Source organism: Pan paniscus, chromosome 21, assembly GCF_029289425.2.
Source record: "Pan paniscus chromosome 21, NHGRI_mPanPan1-v2.0_pri, whole genome shotgun sequence".
NCBI classification, from domain to species: Eukaryota; Metazoa; Chordata; class Mammalia; order Primates; family Hominidae; genus Pan; species Pan paniscus.
Window position 1 is genome coordinate 64,009,777 of NC_073270.2, and position 22,277 is coordinate 64,032,053.

At 41.0% G+C, this 22,277-nt stretch overlaps 1 protein-coding gene across 5 annotated transcripts in view; it reads right to left on the reverse strand.

Annotated features, from left to right (window-relative positions):
• The window catches only part of LOC100992336 (serine/threonine-protein phosphatase 4 regulatory subunit 1-like), an 82,303-nt gene that overhangs the window by 25,459 nt on the left and 34,567 nt on the right, over nucleotides 1–22,277 (reverse strand). For 4 of the 5 annotated variants that reach the window (XR_010111008.1, XM_034947290.3, XM_063601100.1 and 1 more), the window contains 3 exons: nucleotides 19,938–20,044; nucleotides 18,532–18,674; nucleotides 8,913–9,059 (listed from right to left, as the gene is read on the reverse strand). Coding sequence is in view for 4 of the 5 variants with exons in the window: in XM_034947290.3 (XP_034803181.1) it covers nucleotides 8,913–9,059; nucleotides 18,532–18,674; nucleotides 19,938–20,044 (397 nt within the window). In the remaining variant the exon portion in view is untranslated. Of the gene's footprint in view, nucleotides 1–8,912; nucleotides 9,060–18,531; nucleotides 18,675–19,937; nucleotides 20,045–22,277 lie in introns of those variants that run through there. The other variant, XM_055104968.2, reaches the window with a different exon arrangement.

A 22,277-nucleotide genomic window follows, 5' to 3' on the forward strand; every position in this document is an offset into this window, starting at 1 on the left:
GTGGAAGCTAAGCTATGGGTATGCAAAGGCAAATACAGTCATATAATGGAAACTGAAGACTCAGAAGGGGAGAGGGTCAGAATGGGGTGATGAATGAGAAACCACCTATTGGTGTTCAGTGTACACTACTCAAGTGATGCGTATCCTAATATCCTAGACTTCACCACTATACAATTCATCCATGTTGCCAAAAACCACTTGTATCCCTAAAGCTAGTGAAATAAATACATATATGCATACATAAATTTTTTAAAGCTACACTTTTACCGTGAAGGAAGGAGGGAGCCAAAGAAAGGAAAACTCCAAAATCTGTGGTTAAATCCTACCCTAATCCTTAGCTGATCTCTGAACTGGGCATGCACAGGGGAGATGATGAGGTTCATAGAGAAATAGTAACTTACGGATGAAAGAAGTGAGCTGTTTCAGCTGCTGCCTACTATAGGAAAAACAGAATCTGAACTGCTTTCTAGAACAAAGTCAATACTCTCTAGAGGTAAACAACAAAATCCAGAGTTTCTACAATGTTTCAACAAAATACAATAGAAAATGAAAAATCTATAGACATGAGAAGAAATAAGAAAATGTGACCCACAGTCAAGAAAAATATCAGTCAGCAGAAAAAACACTCACAGAAAATCCAGATATTAGAATTAGAAGACTTTAAAAGGAATTTAAAGCAGCTATTACAAATATGCTCAAGTACAAAGAGGAAAACAGGGCCACAATGAATGAACAGATTAGGAATCTTATCAAAGAAATGGAAACTATAAAAAAGAACCAAGACTTCTGGTAATAGCAAAGTCTAAGTTAGACTAACCCTCCTGAAGCTAAAAATTATAGCATCTTGACAAAACATAAAAAAAACACCATTTGAAAGCAGCGGAAAGCAACCAAAAGGCAGAAACTGGAGGAGGGGCTACTCTTAAAAGACACACTGCAACAGGAGAGATTTGCAAGTCAGGCCCAAAATCTGTGCATAAAATGTGCTTAAGTCTTTGGCTAACTGCTAAACTACATATATGTGGGGGGGGTCCCGGAGGACCCAGAAAAAACGCAGCGTCAGAAATTAAACAAACTCAGCAGAGATTTCAGCTTCTGCTCACAAGGCAGATAATTTGGAGCTGGAGATTAATCAAGGTAACTGCCTCCTAGGACAAAAATCATTTTAGAAAAATATAACAGAATCCAGGGACTCTGCAATGTATCATTTATAATGTCCAGTGTCCAATCAAAAATCACTACTCACGCATTAATAAGAAAAAAGTGATCCATAATATAAGTAGTCAATGAAAACCAACATCAAGAAGATCCAAATGTTGCATGGGCCAGACAAGGACTTTAAAGGAGCTGTTATAAATATACTCAAGAATTACAAGGAAAAAATGCATAAAGAATAGACAGGGACTTTCTATATGATAGAGATATAGAAACTGTAAAGGTCTATAAAAGATCAAAATGGAAATTCTAGAGCAAAATAGTACAATAACTGAAATTAAAAATTTGCTGGCTAGGCCTAACAGCAGATTGGAGAGAAGTAAAAAAAAAAGAATCAATGACTTTTTAAATTAATAAAAATTATCAAATCTAAACATCAGAGAGAAAAAATGATTAAAGAAAAGTGAACAATGCCTCAAAGACCTGTGGGACAACATCAAGGGTCCCAACTTTGTGTTATCTAAGTCACAAACTGAAAGGAGAAAAAGAATACAGAAAAAGGTATTTAAAACAACAATAGCCCAAACTTCCCAGATTATTTGAAAGGCTTAACACACAAATCCAAGAAGTTCGATGGAGACAAAACAGTATACTAACTATGCTAAATCCAAAGGTAAAGAGAAAAATCTCATGAGCAGCCAGAGAAAAAGGGATATTTTATATATATGAGTACAATATAAATGATAGATGACTTCTCATGAGAAACAAAGGAGGCCAGAAGACAACAGAATGGCATCTTTAAAATGCTAAAAGAAAAGAAACAAAAAAACTTTTCAACTCACAATTCTACATCCACAAAACTATCATTCAAAAATAAATGCAAAATAGACATTTTCAGATAAACAAAAATTAATAAACTTCATCATCAGCCAACCTGAACTACAAAAGGTACTAAAGGAAGTTCTTCTGCATTAAGGGAAAGGATACCAGATGATAACTCCTATCTAGGAAAGGAAAGAATGACAACCACCAAAAATGGCAAAAACGGGCATATGAAAGGCTGTATTTTTTTCTTTTTTACTAATCTCTTCAAAAGATGTAACTCTTTAAATCAAAAATTAAAATACTGTACCATATGGTTTAAATATATGCCCCCACCAAATCTCAAGTTGAATTGTAATCCCCAATATTAGAGGTGGGGCCTGGTGGGAGGTATTTGGGTCATGCGGGTGGATCCCTTATTGCTTGGTGTTGTCCTCACAATAATGAGTTCTTGCATATCTGGTTGTTGTAAAGTGTGGCACCTCCCTCCCCACTACTTCCTCTCTTGCTCCTGTTTTCATCATGTGACGTGCCTGCTCCCACTTTGCCTTCCGCCATGAGTAAAAGCTTCCTGAGACCTCCTCAGAAGCAGATGCTGGCACTATGTTTCCTGTGTAGTCTGCAGAACCATGATTCAATTAAACCTCTTTTCTTATAAATTACCCAGTCTCAGTTATTCCTGCATAGCAATGCAAGAATGGCCTAACACAGTGTATTCGCAGGCTCATAATGTAATATACATGAAAGCAACAGCACAAAGGATGAAAGCAAGTGAATGGAACCATGCTGTTGCAAAAGGTGATATATTTTTTGAAAATCCTCAATAGAGGAATTAAAATGAAATGCTAAAAAACATTCATTAGCCCAAAAGAAAACAGAAAAGAATTAACAAAAAAACAGATGAAACAAATGAAAACAGACAGAGAAATGGCAGTAATAAAACCAAACATATCAATAATTACATTAAATATAAATGAACTAAACACACTAATTAAGGAGCAGAAACTATCAGACTGAATATAAAAGCAGGATCCAACTAGATGCTAACAAAAGCACAAACACTTTAAATGTAAAGACATGTAAGTTGAGAGTAAAAAAATAAACAAATATACTATAATAAGTATAAAAATCCTAGAGTGGTTATATTACTATCATAATTGATTATAAAATATGGATTACTGTCAAAGACATTTCTTAATGATGAAAGGGTTAATATATCACATAGACATTAACTTAAATGTGTAGCTTTAAATGCTTAAAATGGAAAAGAATGCAGGCTTAAAAATACTGTTTCCTCTTTAAAAAGCTAAAAAAAGGACAAGCAAACAACTCAAGAAAGGAGAAGGGTGGAAATAATAAACAGTAGAAATCAATGAAAAAGAAATAAGTGAAAAAAACCAACAAAGCCAAAAATTGGCTTGAAAACATAAATAAATTTGATAAGCCCCTAGCAAGACTGATCAAGAGAGAAAAAAAACACAAATTACCAAGATCATAATTGAAAGGGGATAACACCACAGATCTTACAGACATTAAAAAGATAATAGAAGAATATCATGAACAAGTCTAACCCAATAAATCTGACAACTTACATGAAATTAATAAATTCCCTGAAATGTACAACTTACCAAGTGACACAGACGAAGAAATCTGAACAGCACTGTATCTGAATTAAATCTGTTATGAAAAACCATCTCACAAAGAAAACTCTAGGACCAGAGGTTTTACTGGAGAATTCTAACAAATGTTTTAGGAAAAAAAATAACTCCAATCTTAAACAAAACCTTTCAGAAAATAGAAAAGGAGGGAATACTTCCCAACTCATTTTTTTAAGCCAGAATAATTCTGATTCTAAAATCTGACAGAGACATAATAGGAAAAGAAAATTGTTCTCCTGAATATAGATATGAAAATCCTCAACAAAATGGTGGCAAATTATGGAGAAGGCAGCACAGTAGAATGTCAACCAGAATTGTCAATAGACAGCAACGCTAGTGGGTGAAGGTCTGACAGAGAAGAGCATACTTAAATACAAGGTAATTCTCATTACTTCCAGAGGGAAAAAAGAGCACACTGGAGAAACCTGGCAGATACCACATCTATCTACTAGGTCATCAAAGTTAACATCACCAATATTAGGACAAGCTGAAGTCTTGTGCCTCCTGCCATGACACACTGGGAATACATCACTCCTGTGATACTCCTGCCAGAAAGACAGAATCTGAATCCAATCACAAGGAAACATCAGGCAAAGCCAAACAGGGAGACACTGCAAAAAAATGTGGCCAGTACTCTTCCAATATTTAAGTGTTACAAAATTCAAAGACAGACTCAGGAACTGTTCCAGATTAATGGAAACCAAAGAGATAGGACAGCTCATTGCAGCAAGTAACCCTGGACTGGGTCTTAGGCAAATGACGATGTTTGCATATGAACTGTGGCTATGACGTTAGTACTGTATCGGTGTTAAATTTCCTATTTTGATCATTGTACTATGGTTATATAAGAGAATTTCCTTCCTTTTAGGATATATACATTGAAGTATTTAGATGAATGCTGCTGTTTGTCCTTAATAAATAAAAAATTAAATTAAAAAATGAAGTATTTAGATATAAAGAGGGACAATGCCTCCAACTGAGTCTCAAATGTCTCAGAAAATAATAAATACAGTAAATATGCATCTGTCTGTATGTGTGGAGAGAGAAGGAGAAATGGAGGAGAAGAGAAAAAAAAATGATAAAATAAATGAAGCTAAATACAAATTACTAAAGAAGCCAGAAAGAGGTATAGGGGAATTCATACTACTATTCTTGCAACTTTCTTGCAAGTTTGAAATTGAAACAAGATGAAAAGTTGCCAAAAACAAAATTGTGAAAGAATTCTTCCATTCCCCCAACACAGTAAAAAGAAAAGGAGGAAAAAACAAAAGAAGGAAGGAAGAAGGTTAAGGCAGGGGAGTGAAGGACCGAAGTAGGGAGAGAAGAAAGGAAGGGATGGAGAAAGGCAGGGATTGGGGGGAGGAAAGGCTTCCTGTCTCTAAAGTCTGTTATTCTCACTATATACACAGCACTGCCTATTTACAGTAGAAAAAGGTTCTGGGTTAGTAATCTACCCATCATTCTATTTGGAATTTGCATACAGGAAGAGGGGAAAGAAAACCAATGGGGGTGGAGCGAAAGGGGAAACTAGCCCATAACACAAATAAGGAAAAGGTTTGTGTCCTCAGAACAGAGAGGACACATATTTCTGATGTGATGCTTAGCAGAGTGGTACAAAGTGACAGCCACAATAAATGAGGATGTGAGGCTTCCGTATGCAGGGTAATGGGCAACTAAAGCACTCCCAGTATCTCCATCCACCCCTCTCCATCTGCCACACCTGCATGACCTTATTACTATACAGTATAAAACAAATCCAGAGTCATTAAAAGTCAGCACACTAGTGACAAGAAATTATATTCCCGTGGCCCTGGGAACCACTTGTATGGAATGACGATCTTCACTTAGTTGCTTGGAGCCAACTGTTCTTTATAGCACATAACCAAGAGATTCTTCTTAAATAAGTGCACAAATAAAAATTAGCTTAAAAATAGAAATGATGACAAAAAATGAGGAAGCCTTAACGTGAAAAAGTTTTGAGAGAGAAAAATAGGCTTCTGACAATGAGTTATAATCTCGGAATGCTAATGGCGTCCCTGCAAGCAAGAGGAATTATAATTGGTCTCTGGTGGCCTGTTTATCCTGTCTAGATATAATTAAAAGATACAGCTCTTGCAGTTTTTACTGATTCATTCATCCAACAACTAACATTTATTTAGTACTGACTCTGGGCCTGGCACTGTGCTGGGTGCTGATGGTGCAAAGATACCGCAGCCCAGTGAGCCAAGAAGCTCACCATCTTGAGGGAGAAATAAACAAAACAGAATTTCACAACTCAACTGCTAAGTGACAGAAGACAGACAGAGCCAACCCTTCTGACTGCATCAAGGACAGAGTCACTAACATTGCATAGGGTTTCTAGAAGGACTTCACAAAGGAAAATGCACATACATTTCCCTTCCCAGGATTCCATGTACCCATGTCCCAACATGGAAGCTGTCCTGCATAACTCAATCTAAAACACCCAGGACACATGCAGTTGGTTATCTCTGATTTTCCCAATCATATATGCACTAGAGTTGTTGGTATCAGAATCAACTAATTGTAAGTTCTAATGAGAGTGACAAGTCGAATGAACAGATGTATTTTATCCATGAAGACGTGCAGTCTCCTTGGGAGTTGAGGCACTTCCTCCAAAATGGCACTGCTTTGAGTAGGCGTGTTTACGTACAGTACAGATGTAGCAATATTCACACCATCCGGATCAAGAGAGAGCCCCCAAACACATCGGGCATCTGACCAGCCCGGTTTGCTTCTTTCCTCATCACCCTTTTAGCTAACAGCTCCCTGAATCACCTCCTAATAGATACACACTGGCACCTGCAATGTTTGGGGTATCACCTACAGACTAGCTAAATCAGAACCCTGCCTTCCTAGGGGAGCTCTACAAAGCACACATGTGGCCTTCTCTTCCTTGGCTAATGATACTCACACTGTCATTTACTCCACCCACATTGTCATTTCCTAGCTAAAAAGAAGAGATTCTTTCTGTGTTCCACAGCTCTCTGGTACTCAAGGGGCAAGTCCCCCCAAGGCCCCTTGGCCTCCAGGGTCTGGGGAAATAGCTGGAGCAAAGCACACATGGGCCAGACCAGACACCCCACATTCCACTCCCATCAGATCTCCACGGGAGGAAAAGCAGAGGTCCTGCAGGAACACCTGGGAGAAACAGACAAGCACAGTCTGGGCCATGGTGGGTGGGAAGTTCAAGATCACTTCTGTTCTCGCAGCCACAGTTCAAATCCTATCCATTCAAGTAATGAGACCAGCATCTCACTTGGAATGAAAAATACAATTTATGTGAACTAATTTGTTCTGCAAGTGATTTGTGCAGATAGCTTTTTGAAGGCTTGTAATATTTTCCAAATATTTCTACCAAAAAAAAATGAAGAAGAAGAGGAATATTGCTGACAAGAATGGAGTATTTGGAAAGAAAACAAAATAAAAATCCTGTAAAAATGCCTTTAGCATTATTTTTCATGGTATTATCAGTCTTTAGGGGTAAGATATTTGGTTGTCAGTCGTAACCTTGGAAACTCGCCTAACCAACTTCCAAATGGAAAAGAAGATCTAGTTGGCAAAGTTCACTGCTCAACTGCCAAATACCCCAACTAAATGATATTATCCAGGTTCATTTTGCAAAACAAATTTAATTTCTTATAGAGAAACTTGAAATTTATAAAAGAACCCTGGAGAATTTGAATTTTAATAATCAATTATTCTTCAGCCTGATTCATCTTATAAACACATGGAATATGCAAAAATTAAATTAGTTTAAAAAGCCAGACCTTTAACGCATAGTTGAATAAAACTTTTACATAAATGAAGAGTAATTGCCAAATGTTCTGATGCTGTAATACAATTTTTTTAGCTCTATGGCGTATAATGTTTCTGCACTTTAAAAAAGAAAATAATTCCTTTCTCTAACGTCACTGTTTCCCAAACAGGAAAACAACTATCTTCTGTATATTTTATTATACTCATAATTAATGCTTATGAATTTTTACATCCTTTACGGACAAATTTTTCCTAAAATGCTGGAATAATCCTGGAGCTATTTGCTTCTATAAGGCAAACAGAAAGGGTCATGCCATACAGCATCATTTGCATGGATCAGTGGAGGAGCAGCAGCTAAAGAAAACAAGATGGCCCATTGTGACCTCCCCTTGAGCCACAAAGAAAAAGGTGCAAGGACAAATGGAGGCATCCTGATCTGAAGGCAGGAAAAGTCTGCACTGGATCATCAGCTGCTGGTTTGTGAACAAGGGCTCCAGAAGCGAGTAGAAAATCCTGCCTGTATAATCATTTAACAATGGGCACAGAATCTTGCAAACCCAAGGATACCAGACTATTAACTAGAAGACACTGAACATTTATACTATTCCTTTCACTGCACATCTTTGACTGATAGAAGCACAAATACTTTAACACAGCATCTCCCAAATGCCTGTAAATGTTTGGCCACATCTGCATTCTTCACAGTGACTCTTCTTATTTGCTTACATACCTATCTTAGTCTTCTCCTAATCTATAGACACACAAGTCTGCTAAATTTTCTTCTTAATTGTCTAAGTACCACCTAAAATTATCTCACATCATACTAGGGTTGTTTCTTTGAGAAGGAAGGCCCATGGTCCAAGTAGGTTCAAGGATTTACCTATAAATCTCAGCATCTTGTCCAACAGAAATCTAAACCAGCTACTGCTGCTAAGCCCAAATCACTCTGATTTCTCAAGCCTTTTCTTCTTAAAACAATTGGTGTTTGGTTTTCTGTCCTCGTGATAGTTTGCTGAGAATGATGGTTTCCAGCTTCATCCATGTCCCTACAAAGGACATGAACTCATCCCTTTTTATGGCAGCACAGTATTCCATGGGAAGGGGAACATTACACACCGGGGCCTGTCGTGGGGTCAGGGGAGAGGGGAGGGATAGCATTAGGAGATATACCTAATGTAAATGACGAGTTAATGGGTGCAGCACACCAACATGGCACATGTATACATATGTAACAAACCTACATGTTGTGCACATGTACCCTAGAACTTAAAGTATAAAAAAAAACAAAAAAACAATTGGTGCTATAGGGATGCTTACTTCCAAAACATGCTCATGGCTGAACTGTGAGCTTTCTCCAACCTAGGTCGAGTAACTGGTTACCTTGTTCATGAGAACAGTGCTGACCAAAATCAAACACGTGTAATACTTCATGTCAGGTATAAGTCAACTTATGGGACAGTGCCCACAGGTGCTGGGCAGTCATTCCCTGGACAGACTTACGCTCACAGCTTCTGCTTTATATTCGTCATCACTGTCTGGGGCAGAGAGCTGCAGGAGAATGGGACACACTTTGTTTTCAATATCATGCTGGAAAATTAGGTCTTGTTCCAGAAGAATCAAGAGCACTTCCTGACTTGATTTTCTCACCTAGAAGGGAAAAAAACGCAGAAGGTGAAGCACAAGTGAGCAGAAGTGCCCTCAGGATCAAGACCAACCCCACTGAGCAGGGGTGGCTGAGCCGGCCCCTACCTACCCCCACCCCCATACCCTAAACACCCTGAAGACCACTGGGTCTTCCTGCCTGAGGCCTTTGAATAGGCTACTCCCTCTACCTGACTGGCTACCACTCCTCCGCTCCAGCCCAAAGCCCCTCTGCTCCTGGACCCTGTTCGAACAGGTCCCCAAACAATACTCGACTAGTGCCCTGGACTTTTTCTTCCACAGCTCTTGTTCCACATTTCTGCATTTATATACATACAAACATATAGAGGGTTATTTTCTGTATGATTTCATAATTGCCACCTGTCTCTCCTGCTGCAGAGAGTGAATTCAGAAGGCAGGTACCACATCTGATTTATCCTTTGTCTTCCAGTGCACCCTCAGGACCTGGCAGCCTGTGGCACAAAATTTTGCGTTCTGTAACGATCTGCTGAATCAATGGATGACTTCGTGCCTTTTCTCCTTTGTAGGCAGAGACTGGAAAACACTACAGCAACCTCCTGTGACTTTGTAAACCCTGGCATGCCACACCTGAGATGGGAATTATGTCTGGTACAACAGAACGCACAGGGAAGGGGCCCAATAAAGAGACACTGACAAAGGGGGATGCTCCCACAGAAAACAAAGGCTCCCCCAGTCCACAGAAGAAGAAGGTGGAGGAGCACTTGTTCTTTGCAGTCTGCATGGAATGAGCAAGCACTAGAACTCAGAGGGGTCCAAAGAAGCTGAAGAGACATTTTTGGGGAAATGAAAGCACATAAAACTCCAACTTATAGACAAAATAATGAAATATGCAATTCACCGCAGTGATGAAAAGGCAGGCAAATAATAACAGGAGCCAGAGGTGTGTAGATGAGTCACAGATGATCAGTCGACAGCAGGTTATAAAAGGTTATAAAAGAGGGTGAGCCTGTGAGACTCAAGCCACAGAGGCAATATGACATTAACACTTCTGACCAGGCGACAGATGAAAACAGTATTTCAGAAAGATCATCCTGGCAGTAGCGTTCCAAGTCAACTGGAGACAATGAAAAGACCAAGAGCAACGAGGTCAGCAAGGTAGCTACTGCAAACATCCAGGCAAAGGGAAGAGACTGGGGCTGGCTGCCAGGAGTGAGGAAAGCTGATGCCCCAGAAGCACCACCCGGGCAGAGCGACAGGACCCGGGGTGTCACTAGGAGAAGCAAAGGCCCATGCTACCTCTAAAGTGTCACACTCGGATTGCGTGTCCAGCACGTGTCAGAAGTTGAGAGCATGAGGGGACTACAGACAAGAACAGGCAAGCCCACGTGCCGCTTTGCTGCATGATGCTACCCTAGCTGACATACTGAGATGCACGGAGGACAACAAGGACGGGAGGGCGCGCCAGGCAAGGAGGGGGAAGGCCCTGAGCAGCCACTCAGTATCAGATGCCAAAAGACACCTAGGAGTCTGCAAAGGGTAGTGGGCTGAATGATGGCCCCCAAAAAGATCTGGCCGCATCGCATCTCTGAAGCTGTGAATGTGACCTTCTTTGGCTCTCTGCTGATGTGATTACGGAGCTTGAGATCACCCAGAGTTACCTGGACGGGCCCTAAATACAATCACAAGTGTCCTTACAAGAGAAAGACGAGAAGAAAACACTGACAGAAGAGGAGAGAGGCCATGTGAAGTTAGCAGCAGAGATTCAAGTGATGTGGCCACAAGCCCAAGAAGCTGGCAACCGCCAGAGACTGGAAGCAGAAGGAAAGATTCTCCCCTAGGGCACCCAGAGGGAACCCACCCTGACGACCCCCTGATGCTGCACTTCCCACCCGTGGAACTGAGAGGGAAGAAACATCTATTGTTTTATGCTGCGCAGTCTGTGGTAAGTTGTTACAGCAGCTCCAGGTAATGAATCCACTGAGCAAGGGTAGCAGGGGAGAAGGCCTTCCAGGACCAGAGAACAAACAGCACATTCTAAGGTGCAAGGTGATGAACTCTGGGGCCAAATACTCTGAAGAAGTACGACAAGTTCCAGATGGCAGAATGGGAGCATGAAGGGCAAGTGAGGTCAGGCCAGGAAAAGCATGCCAGATCCCACTAGGACCTCTGGTGACCACTCCAGGTGCAATGGGAGCCCCCAAGGGTTTAACAGCAGAGGACCAACACAATCACACCTGGCTGCAGTGAGGGTGACAGTCTGGAAACCTAAAGTGGTTCTGACAAGAGAGAGCAGGTGAGGGGCTCCTGGGCCACTACAGGCTTTCATGAGGCATGATGTCAGGGCAGGGGACAGAAAGAAGAGGGCAGGTGTGACAGACACTGCTACAGAGAGCTGAGAATGACTACCCAGGATAATCACAGAAGTCAGAGCTAGATGGAGGATAGAGAGACTAGGGCGGGACGCTAGCGTCTCTAAACTCTATGGGATTCGCTGGACATCTAGACAGAGCCATCCAGTAGGCTGTGGCGATGGAGGGCGGTGATTCACAGACTCCAGAGACCTGGGTGAGAGACAGCAGTCTAGTGTTCAGTTGTGTGTAGAGTCTCCCTAGGGCCACAGCAGCAGACAAGACCATGAAGGGAACCCTGATATCATAAGAAAAGGAAGACCAAAGATAATACCCTAGAGATGAAACAGCAACTCTTAGGGGCAGGAGAGGATTGGGCTAATGATGGAGATTGGGGAAGACACAGACAAGAAGTGCGGGCAGAGGCAGGGAGGAGGCCTGGAGCTCAAGAGCTAACACGGCAGTGGGTACAGGCTCCGGCTGTGGGGTCTGAATGCTGAGCCCCCATCTGGATCCTCCAAGTGACTAGCTGAGTCATCTTGGCCAAGTGACTTGGCCTCTCTCAGCCTCAGTTTCCCATCCATAAAACTGGATAATCATAGTATCTATCTCATAAGTTTGCTGTGGGGATGAAAGGAGTGACAGGCTTCCGATGGTGTCTGGGACATGGCATGCACTAAATGAATACTGGCTGGTACTGTTAGTACAACCATGATTATTGGAAGCCAAAGGAGACAAATATTTAGAGGATCCCAGCAAGGGGTGTGTCCAGTTACCTTTGCATCCCACTGTCTGGGGTGAAGCAACACTAAATGCCTAGTGGGATCCAGTAAAGGTCTGTGCAAACACTCAAAACTGGTCAACAGTGACAAATGGTGCAAATGGGTCAAACAAAGAAAAAAAGAAGTCAGTGAGTAGATAAAGAAATTGTGGGAGAAATATAAATACTATGTAGCAGCTAAAATGAAATACAAATACTATAAAGCAGCTAAAAAGAATGACCAGCAGCTATCCCGATCAATGTGGAGGGGTCTAAGACACAAAGGAGTCACGCCATCAGCAGAATGGAATACACGTCCAATGATGCCGTCTATGCAAGCTTTCAAGCTCCCAAACAAGACACTCTCTTATTCAGGGGCCACCTACACAAGTGGTGTGACTGTGAAAACCTGGTGAGAAGGTCTCATGCCAGGCTCAGGAAGGGGAGGGAGGGAGAAGAATGGGATGGAGGAGGGGTACAGAGAAGCTGCCACCGTATCTGTAACCTCTAAATAAAAAATTAAAGGATATGCAGAAAATTGCAAAATGTTAACATTTGTTGAATATGAATGGTAGGTATATGGGTGTTTATTACACAATTCTGTCTTGTGTGATTAAAAATCTCATAACATTTTAAACATTGAACTATTAAAAAAAAAAAAAAAGCACTGGATTTTACAATGAGCAGATTCACTGAGTCCGTGGCAAGATACCTATCTACCAGCTTCCAGAAAGCATCAGCTGCCGCACGAGGAGCTAGTGCCAGAAGAAGAGCCCAGAGGTAGAGGCAGTGGAGGTTCCTCTCTGAAAAAGCTTGACAGTAGGAGAAGGAGTGGGCCACAAGCTCTGAGTCAAGGCCAGGGAACGGAGAGAGCAGGGAGACTGAGGACTGATTATAATCGAACAAGAAACCAATGAGAGAGCTGGAAAAATAAGCAAGCTCTGAGACAACAGGATGGGACCACAGAGAGAAACTAAGACATGAGACTTAAAAGGGGGGTGGGACATCCCTTCCTGTAAGACAGAGGGGAGGAGCTCAGGACCACTGAAGAAATCTGCCTACATTATCAAACGGCATGTGCAGCTGATTCAGTTCTACAAATCTTTACTGAAACTACCAGGTGCCAGATCCTGTGCTAGGTCACGGAAGCCGACAAAATACAATCCTCGGCTCTCACTCAAGAAGGGGAGAGACACTTTGGCTTACAACATCTAGAAGCGCCTCCACAGCCCCGTAGCATACAACAGGCAGCCTCACGAAACCCGACATCCAGCCTCCTGCCTTCTCCAGCTGCTACTCAGCACCCACAACCACACCTCTCTGCTTAACTAGCAATTCACTCATACTTCACAGTGGGGGTGAACAAGAGGAAAGGAGATAAGCCAAGCTAGCTGGAGCACAGCCCTGGAGCACAGTGACAACTCAAAAAAGGGGTGCTGTGAGTGGCAGCAGTAGTCCTTGCAATAGCACTGATATTACCCACAACGTTGTGAATTTCATGCCTCACACGTTCAGTGACCATGAAGAGTACCTGCTGATGAACAGAGAAGGGCCAGCTGGCCTGAGATGCAGACGCTAGCTGGAACCTAGCACACCCGTCCCATCCCCACATGCACGAGAATCTTCGTCTTTGCCAAATTAAGAATCCTAATCGGGGACCTTTGGGTGTTTTCAGGGGCCCCCACTGTGGATGTCGGAAAGAGTCAGCATCTGTTAAAGGAAGACAGAGACTGACAGAAGAGAGGAGGGGGCATTTGGGAAGGGCAAGAAGGTCAGAATCATAAGGACAGAGGGGACAGGCAGATGCCAGCAGCGTCAAGGGCAGAAAGGGACAGGTGCCCAGGAAGGAGTCTGGGCTGTGCCTCAGGGAACAAGAGGTCAGCGAGAAAGAACTTCAGCACTTTTCTGTGTTTACTAAGGGTGGGAATGAAGAGGAGCGGGTACCCTCAAGGGGTTAGGTACTTTTGATGGAAACAAAGGAGACAGGGCTTGGCTCTAGCTGGATGGAGGAGGTGAGGGGAGAGGATTTCGTCAGTTCCTGGGTGGCGGCTCTGGGGAGTGTGTGAAGTAGGTGGTGGTTCCCTGCATGGAGATAGGGGATGAAGATTGAAGGCCTCTATTTGCTCTGTGATGTAAAAGGCAAGGTCACCTGCTTGGCGCGAGGCAGGGAGAGGGGAGGAGGCCTGATGAAATGGCGAAGGTCTAAGAGAACTGCCAAGGATAATGGGAAATGCAGCGGATGAGGGACAAGGGAAAGGACTGCCAAGCAACGCTGCAAGCCCAGCCACGACTGGAACCCATCAATTTGCAACGGCACCAATCAGTGCATGACAGGACTCCCTCCACCAAGCTCGGCCACCAGCAGTGGAGGACACTGAAGGGCTGGGGAGGACAGGCAAAGCCAGCGTGGCAGAAGCACCATCAAAAGGACAAGTAAATAGAGGGTGATGGCAGGGACAGGCCTGAAAGGGTGGGACAAGAGAGGGAGCCGCTGAGGAACAACAGGAAGTAAATGCAGGCAGGAAATAGAGGCTGCAGAGCCAGAGGCCTGTGGGGGCAGGAAGGCCCACGGCAGGGGAGCAAAAAAAGGAGGGCAAGCTGTGTTTGTAGTGGAAGTGGGAGTGCAGAGGTGCGGCAGATCTGGACACACTGGGAAGCTGGGTGCAGACACAGCTCGGGCTGACCATGGGAGTGCCTGCTCTCGACCATGAATACGACTCTTCAGCAAACACAGACTGAGTGTCAGGCACCATGCTAGATTCTGGAGTCAAAACCACGCTTCCTGCCTCGGCTCTTCTGGAAGAGAAGATACAGCAATGCTACTGGACAAAGGTCAAGAAATGTCAAATCCCCTGACTCAGTGTAATCTCATTTTCAAGAATGAATCCAAAGGAAAAAGAAAAGTCAATGAAAGAACAAAACCACATCCTTTCCGATGTTCACTGCATCTACAGCGCACACACACACACACACACACACACATACACACACACACACAAAACCTGAACGAAATCCAAGTATTCAACAAAATTAAAAATATGACAGTTATGAGGAAAGTGTTTTACCGCGTCTGTGACGGGGCTTTCTGAGGGCAGAAAATCTGTCCTTCTCAGCTCCCCATCATCCCCAGGCACGAAGCACTGTGCTTGGCTCATAATGGGCACTAAGAAACTGTCCGAATAAATGAATGAGTGGGGAAATTATATCACATTATGATTAGACCTATGTGGAAAAGAATGTTAGCACCTAGAGAGGAAAATGTAAAAATAATCAAAACACCAAATGTTAGGACAGTAGAAACAGGAGGACTTTTTTCCTTATTTGAAAACTCCACTTGAAGCTGTCACACTGCTTACCAGTTCAAAATGAGGATTGGCTCTTTTTAAAATGCTTGGATCAAGGGAGAAATACAAGCCAAAACTTTAGAATCTCTTGAAAATAATGATAATGAAAACATGGTGTATCATTAAAAATCAAATAAATTTACTCTTTGTGGAAAACCATCCCCAAATACACTAGCACAAATAGAAATGATGCAAGTCTATATTCACTGCAGCAATTTTAAAGTGGCAAAAGACTGGAAATAGCCCAAATGTCCATCAATAAGCTCTGCTCTGTTCCCCCACTGGGGTACTACACCGCAAAGGAAGGAGTGAGGACGCCACAGACACTGGGGCCTGCACTCGGGGTGCTCACAGAGCACACAGCACGGGGCAGCAGGAAGAGGGAGCTCCCCACACCCGAGAAAGGGGCACGGGTGTGCAGAATGCAAGGACATCATCTCAGCTGTTTACATGTATGTGCGTGCGCATGTGCGTGTGTGTGTGTGTTTCCAGAATCAAAATCAACCAAAAAGTAAAAGAAATAGTTACCTACAGGAGAGGGAGAGAAGAGGTGGGGGCCAGGGATAGAAGTCAGACTTCTCTGAACGTCCTTTGTTTTACAGTTTTGACTTTGGAATCAAGTAAACATTTTAAATAATTATAAATCAAAATGTACAAGCTAAAACAATTCCTAAAAATAAAAAACAAATGAGAATAACTATATATCAAGTTGGTGGCTTAACCACAAAGAGAAGGATTAATGCAAGTGACTTTAAAACACAATAACATGAATATGACTGGGTACCTCTAGCAGGACGTGGCCTAAAAACACAAGGAATTACAAAGAAATCTTAAGCTATGTTCAATAACCCCATCATATTGTTAGTAATACTGGGATTTTTATTTTGGATACACAAACATACACATGTATGCTAATGTCATCAAGAAGTAGGATTTATATCATGCAAGTGAAAAAAGACACAAATAAAATCAAAGAAGTAAAAGCCCTATAATGCTAAATTTGAGTTGGAAATACCAAGATAAACTCCAAGAATTTTTATCTTTAAAAAAATCGTTGTGTCACTAGAAGCAACAAGTGCCCCCCGAGTACCCACATTCCATTTTCTTATTATTTGCCTCATAAAGGAACCTGGGCTCTTGGAGAAATGGTTGATCCCAGGTCGAGGTGCACTATCACAGTCTACTGGGTCATGTTAAGAAAGATCCTGGAGCCAATTTGAAGGGCTGCAACTGGTCAAAGCTGGGACAACTTGATCATCCAAAAGAATAAGTACCAGATAGCATTAGGAGAAATACCTAATGCAAATGACGAGTTGATGGGTGCAGCAAACCAACATGGCACATGTATACCTATGTAACAAACCCACACGTTGTGCAGATGTACCCTGGAACTTAAAGTATAATTAAAAAAAAAAAAAAAGGATAAGTACTATAACAGTTTGAAACATATCTACTATGTTAAAATGTGGGAGTTCCTAACAATACTCAAAAAAATTTTTCAAACCTAACTGGTAACCTTTGTAGATTATTAAAACGCCAACGATGATTCTGGAAACTGGTAAATAAAGGGATAAAATAAAGCATTTATTCTATCTTCCCTATTCAAACAGGTTTTCAGGGCTATCAAATAGTTGATAGAGGAAGTCTTTACAGAAGAACTCTAGCTATTAAACTAAAAAGAGATGTTGGAATTAGTGTGTCAGAATTTACAACCTCTAATGAGATACTGGATCAGGGCAACCATCACCAATGGTCGCTCATACGATGATGGAGAACTTTATAGAAGTTTGGCCACCTTTATAGAAAAGGTGGCCAAATTCAGCATTAGGAAAAGATAACCATCCAGAGCTTTTCTGCCCCCGATTTGATATAGCAGGAAAACACAAACCATCTACAAAGTATTCTCACTAAATAAAAAATCTGAGTCTGGCTGAGCTTCCAACTTAGCTACTAGTTTATAAGAAATGCCTGGAGTAGAGCAACATCTTAACACTACAGAGATGCAATAAACCATATCCCAAATGTGGGAAATTCTATAAAACTAATGACCTGGCTTCCTCAACAAATAAATAGCAAGGGAAAAAAGTGGGGAGGAGCAACATTATAAATTTTAAAAGATCTAAGAGACATGTATCACTTAGATTCAATGTGTGGACATTGTTTGTATTCTGGTTTGAACGGCCTCTGCGCAAAATCACACACTTATGAGAAAACAGGGAAATTTGACCAATGACTAGATATTAGATGACGTTAGATAACTACTGATAATTTTTATATTTGCATTAATGATACTATCTTTTTTTTTTTTAAAAGAGTCTATTTCTTAGAGAACAATACTAAAAGTATTTACAGCTGAAATGAGATGGTTTCTGCAAATTCTTTTGTCTGGATTGGATTTTATCTCGGTAAGATAAATGAAAAAATTAATCGAATTTTTTTTTGTTTTTATTTTTTTTTTGAGGCAGAGTCTCACTGTGTCACCCAGGCTGGAGTGCAGTGACACGATCTCGGCTCACTGCAATCTCCACCTGCCGGGCTCAAGTAATTCTGCTGCCTCAGCCTCACGAGTAGCTGGGACTACAAGCACGCACTACTATGCCCAGCTAATTTTTGTATTTTCAGTAGAAATGAGGTTGCACTAAGTTGGCCAGGCTGGTCTTAAACTCCTGACCTCAGGTGATTCACCTGCTTCAGACTCCCAAAGTGCTGGGATTACAGGCGTGAGCCACCACGCCCGGCCAGGTCAAACGTTAACAATGGTTGATGCCAGGTGTAGGGCACGTGGGCATTCATTTTCATATTCTCTCTACTGTTACGTGCGTTTGAAAATTTCCATAGTAAAATGCTAAAGAAAAAAAGAAATATTTCATGATAAGAATGAGTGCTGTCTATCTTCCTACATGACTAGAGGAACTGGACACAAATAGACCTTTTGTTCTAGAATCACTTAACTCTAAGAAGTTGTTTTTTGTAGTATGAATATCAGCTAAAACAAGACTAAAGAGAATTTGCTAAAGAGATCTTAAGGTTATAATTTTTCAAACCTGATTGTTTGGATCTGTGAGGTACCTCACTGTAATAGGTATGAGATATTCAGAGAGCACCAATGGAAAATTTGATCTGTTTTCTTGTAAAAAAATGGCAATAGGAGGAATCTGTTCCATCAGCTCAGTCCGCACTGTGGGCTCTGCAGCAATAAAAAATTTTAAAAAATTATATTAAGAATAAGCCAAGCATCTTAGATAGTATATACTGATAGTTTCTAGCTTTTCTTACTAAAATACTTCATCAAGGAAATTAGACAAATGCAGTTTAAAAATCATTTCCCGTTTAGAGTATTTATGCTACAGACAGGCTTAAAAAGCTAATGAGCTATACAGCAATATAAAAACATAAAAAGAAGAGAGAATGACAACTCTATTATAACAAGCCATATATAAATTTGAGGAGGGAGCAAGAAGTCTGCATGCTGGGCCAGCATCCAAAAGCCATTACAACTAATGGCTTATCTGCCAGACCTATGGGTTGTGCTTATTTAAATTCTAGCCAGAATGTATACATTATAAATAATTCTTTCATAAATGCACTCCGCCACAATCCACGCATCCCAATTATTTCTAAGGCAAAGCATTAAACAAAAGAGCGGCTCTAGCTCCAATATACCACATTAAATTTAACACAAATGTATAATTGCTACAGCACTGTAAATGGTGACTCATTTACAAAGAGAATCCATTTAAAGACTCAAAACATCCACTTGGGCCTTTTTAAAAGCATCGCGTTATATTCATATAAATATTTTAAACTAATGTGGGAGCTATATGGGAGGCTTATTTTTCTATTTTCAGTTAAAATGATTAAACTCTAAAGGCTGAGAGTCCTGAAACTTTCTGAAGCTTCTCATGATTCATTCTGAATGCAGGAAGGAGGGGGCTGTGGCACAGCTGTCAGTACCGGCCAGCCCCGCCACTCATTCATCTAACTCATCTTTACTGGGGCGGGGGGGAAGACAACATCATCATATCTGCCGTACAGCAACGTGCTTTTCTTCCACGATACCAATCATGGAGAGGTAGAATGAGAAAGAAAAATCAAGATTCGCCTAGAGGGAAACTAATGACTGAGATTTTCGAACCCAAGAGGCTTCTTTTGATTTGGCATTTCTTAGCAACCAGCAGTCTGGCAAAACTCAAGAAATACCAAAGGCCTAACTGCCAAGGCAAACAGCATTCGTAGCCATTAATCATTTTAATTTTCTAAATATAAGAAAATTTCAGTCAAAATTCAAATAAGACATACATTCTTCAAGACAAAATCCATTCATGGTTAGAAATTGCTTAAAGGTTATTGATTAATAAACAGGTTTTTTAAAAAATAGCTATTATTGGTTATACATAATTTCTTAGAAATTCATAAGTAAAAAATAAAATTATACAATCCTTATACAAACCTGCATCTTCTGACAATCTGACTACAATCTCCATTACCGTGAGGAAGTCTTCTTCATTGTTACTGAAGTCCCGGAAGATATCAAGCAGCCCTCTGGCAATAATCTGCCTATGGAGACAAAAACAATGCATATGGTTATTGGGGCCACATTGACTGAAGGACCACAAGGTTCCAGGCATTGCGCTAAGAGCAGGTAAGTGCACCTGGGCACAAGACAAAATGAGCAACCTGTGTCCAGAAGGAGGACGGAGGCTACCCAGGAATGCCCAGCGACGGCTATTCCAGCGTGGGCCACAGTCCTACAGGAAAGGAGGCCTGCATCTTCTAGTCTGGTAGTCATCAGAGTTTGAAAATGTCCACTTGAGAATAAGGCAAAACCTTTTTCTCATTTTTTGGCTGGTTCCTCAGGCCTACATAGGCTTAGAAGAAAAGCTCAAGACAGTTGAAGGGAACTAAGGGACCAATAAATGCAGAAGAGAAAGGCCCAAAGAGGCATCTGATGGCCTCTTAATGACTGAATGAGTAAGTGCCAACTAGAAATTCTGCAGAAATTCTCTTGGAAAGCCTTGAGAGAACTTTTTAAATTCCGTTATTTCTCCACATTTATTATTTTTACTTTCCTATCTCCCTGTGCTGATTAACCATAAAACCTGTAAAATGAGAAGGAGCTACAGATGTTTATTTTGAGGGCAGCAAGGGAAGGAGGAGCTGGGGATACTGCATCCCACTATAGGCAGAACTGGTCAAGAGAACCAAGATAGAGGCAGAAGTGGCAACTACCAAAAGGAAAGAGAAATCATTGCAGTCCACTGGCCTGAGCAATGTACAGGAGAACAGTTAAGTCAGCCCGAGACTGAGGAACAGGCCAAGACTCAACTCAGAAAAGTCTCACCACAAGATGGCAAGCAACAGAGGAATGATGTGCACTATGGCATTCTACACAGAGGAAGCTATGGCCATGGGGGGAGACAATGTGATTGTCATTGCAGGACCAAGTGATGTTGTCCCATCATAAGCATGATCTGAGCTAGAGCTACAAAAGGCCTACTGAGGACACACGTCAAAGATCTCTGCAACAGCTAATTCCATCAGTATACTGATCAATGGAGCAGGCGGGGGGCAGGGGTACCCTAAGGTGTGGGGCCTTCCCAAAGAGTGGACCCACAAGCCCAGGAGGCCACTGTGAACTGTGGACCATCCAAAGATAAGAAATTAAAAAAGAATAAAGACTCTTTTAGACATTCAAAAAATCTGTCACCAGCAGATCTGAACTATAAGAAATGATAAAGAAAATCCGATGGAAATGTGAATCTGCAGAAAGGAATAAAGAACACCAGAAGTGATAACTACATGCATAGATACACAAACTTTTATGTCATTATTTAAATCTCTTTCAGAAATAATTGACTAAGTTAAAAATAACACTTTATTATTATTGTGGATTTATAACACATATATAATAAAATGCATGACGAAATCACATAAAGACCAGGAGAGGGGAAACGAAGGCATACTATGATAAGGTCCTTACACTATACATGAAGTGGTAAAATACCACTGGAAGGTAGGCCATGGTAAGTTAAATATACATACTGTAAATGCTAAGGCAACCACTAAAATAAAAAAACAATGAATTATAACTAATAAACTATTTAAAAAGCAAACTAAAATCACAAAGAAGTTCAATTAACTCAAGAGAAAGCAGATAAAGAACAAAAAGGGAACAAAACAGATGTGACAAATAGAAAACAAACAGCAAGATGATATACTTAAACCTAACTGCATCAATAATTACATTAAATGTAAATGGTCTAAACATTGCAATTAGAAAAAGATTAACAGAATGGATAAAAAAAAAACAAGACCCAACTACATATTACTTATAAGAAACACATGTTAAATATACAGATGCAAATAAATAATAAAAGATGAATATATTATGCTAACAATAGTCCAAAGAAAGCTGGAGTAGCTATATTAATATCAGACAAAACAGATTTTGGAGCAAAGAACATCACCAAGGGAAAAGAGGTCATTTCATAATGATAAAGGGGTAAACTCATGAAGAAGACATAATTATCTCAAATGTTTATATGCCTAATAACAGAGTTTCAAAATACATGCAGCAAAAACCAATACAACTGCAAGGAGAAATAGACAAAAGTAAATGTCGAAGTCCAGAAACAAACCCACACATATATCAAGTGATTTTTTTTTTTTTTTTTTTTTACAAAGGTGAACAGGGAAAGTCTTCAAAAAGTGGTGCTAGAATAAATAGCCATATGGTGGGAAAAAAAATTGACTCTTATTTCATACCATAAACCAAAATTAATTCAAAATG